Genomic DNA, 1,855 nt, shown 5'->3' on the forward strand with positions numbered 1-1,855 from the left:
TTCTCCAGAACTTGCTTCCTCCTAAAAGATGAAAGTCCTATGCATGCAGTGGCCCTCCGCGTCAGAGCCTGGGACCCGTCCAGAAGACGGGAAAAACCCACGGTTGTCTTTCTCCTTCTCTTATAGAAGACGAAGTGCTGGAAGATGTCAGCCCGACCTGTCAATGTAAGGCATTTCCCCAGTGGGCAAGAAAGGCAGCCTCGACCTCCTACCCTCCCCCCGAAACCCCCCCCCTCATCTGCCCCTCCGCGTGGTGCTGTGATTGGTGTGCATTGCTCTGAGCTCCAAGAAATCAGTTCCTTGGCCTCTGCCCACCCCCAAGGGGGTCTCCACTCTCTTCTGTCTGCCCTTCTGCTCTGTTCCAGAAGCTAGGCCAAGGGGTAGGGTGGGGAAAGGAATGTCAGTCTATTGGCCCACGGACACTTGAAGGAGACCTCATCATCCTGTTTACCAGTGGCTAATCATTGATTCAAAGCACATGAGGGTGAGGAAATGGTGACTTTAACCTTTGAGAGGAAATCCAGGCCGCCGCCGCTTTGTATTTACCTGACCCCTAGGGGTCAAAGGAGACGGCCTTGCCATTTGGTACCCTGTGTTTTCCTGAGTGGAGGCTGGCCTCTGGTGTGGCAGCACTGCCATCTCGTGGACATTTGGCATTACTGTAGCGGGGCTCATGACCCAAGGGTTCTTTTTCTCAATGTTCAGAAAATTAGACTCGAGTACAGTGGAGGCTTCCAGATTCTCCTTTTGGGGGGTTTCTAAGTCAGCCAGATACCCCTAACACTTAATGAACTTTGCCTCAGGTATTTTGTAGAACCAAAAAAGAGACCCAGAATTATGGTATTTTCAAGCTGAAAAGGCATTAGAGATACCTGCTTTATGCTGTCAACTCTTAATTTTCCAGTCTCTCCTACAGACTTTCTGAGCCCCATTACTTGACACTCACCTCTTTGTACCTCAGGTGATATATTTAAGGAATGCCAGCTAATTTAAACATTAGCTTTAGCAAAACAGTGGAGAATTTAAATCCATAAAGGATAATGAAGTATAATACAAAGTCAGTTAAAAATAAATCGAGTTTAATAACTATTTTTATTATCTATGCCACTGCCTCTCCCTGTCTAAAACTGACTATCCTTGAGTTTTTGTTTCTTTGTTTGTTTTAATGTGGCTGACTTATTTCTCATTTTACAAGACGCAAATCGATTCAAGCCCCTCAGGAAGTACATATACAACTATGAGGCTGAGAGTTCCAGTGGAGTCCCCAGGACTGACTCGAGGAGCATCATCAGGATTAACTGCAAGGTATGAGGGGAGATGAGGGCCCCCGGAGGGCCTGGAGACCACGGCTGAACACACCCAACTCATGCCAGGACAGTTGCAATCTCAAGGTGTTAGGAAGATACTTTGCTAAAGAGTCATCTGCCACAGACAATTTTGCCAACCAGATTTATTTTCTCATCATCTTTCAGGATATAATTGGAATATGTGATCTAGAATATCGGCACTGCCGGACAGTAGATTTAATATGATGAGAGAAGTCCAGTGGGTGAGCCAAGGGAGGTGGGCTCTCAGGAAAGAATTCTGGAATGCAATTGTTTTGTTTTTTTAAATTATTTGTGTTAATTAGTTTAAAGTATACAGTACATTGGTTAGACATCCATACAGTTCATAAACCGATCCTCTCCATGGCTCCCTCCCTCCCCTGGCCCTCCACTTGGCCATCATACTAATGCTAATTGCATTCCCAATGTGGTGCTCCCCATCCCTGTGACCATTTATCAACTACTAATTTGTACTTCTTTAACCTTTCACCCCATTCTCCCAGCCCCCCAACCACCCTCTCCTCTGTCCA

At 46.3% G+C, this 1,855-nt stretch overlaps 1 protein-coding gene across 1 annotated transcript in view; it reads left to right on the forward strand.

Annotated features, from left to right (window-relative positions):
- The window catches only part of APOB (apolipoprotein B), a 72,783-nt gene that overhangs the window by 29,471 nt on the left and 41,457 nt on the right, over positions 1-1,855 (forward strand). Inside the window, 2 exon segments of the mRNA XM_011356625.2 lie at positions 127-165; positions 1,196-1,305. Coding sequence (XP_011354927.1) covers positions 127-165; positions 1,196-1,305 — 149 coding nt within the window.

This window comes from Pteropus vampyrus, unplaced genomic scaffold, assembly GCF_000151845.1.
Source record: "Pteropus vampyrus isolate Shadow unplaced genomic scaffold, Pvam_2.0 Scaffold28, whole genome shotgun sequence".
Taxonomy (NCBI): domain Eukaryota; kingdom Metazoa; phylum Chordata; class Mammalia; order Chiroptera; family Pteropodidae; genus Pteropus; species Pteropus vampyrus.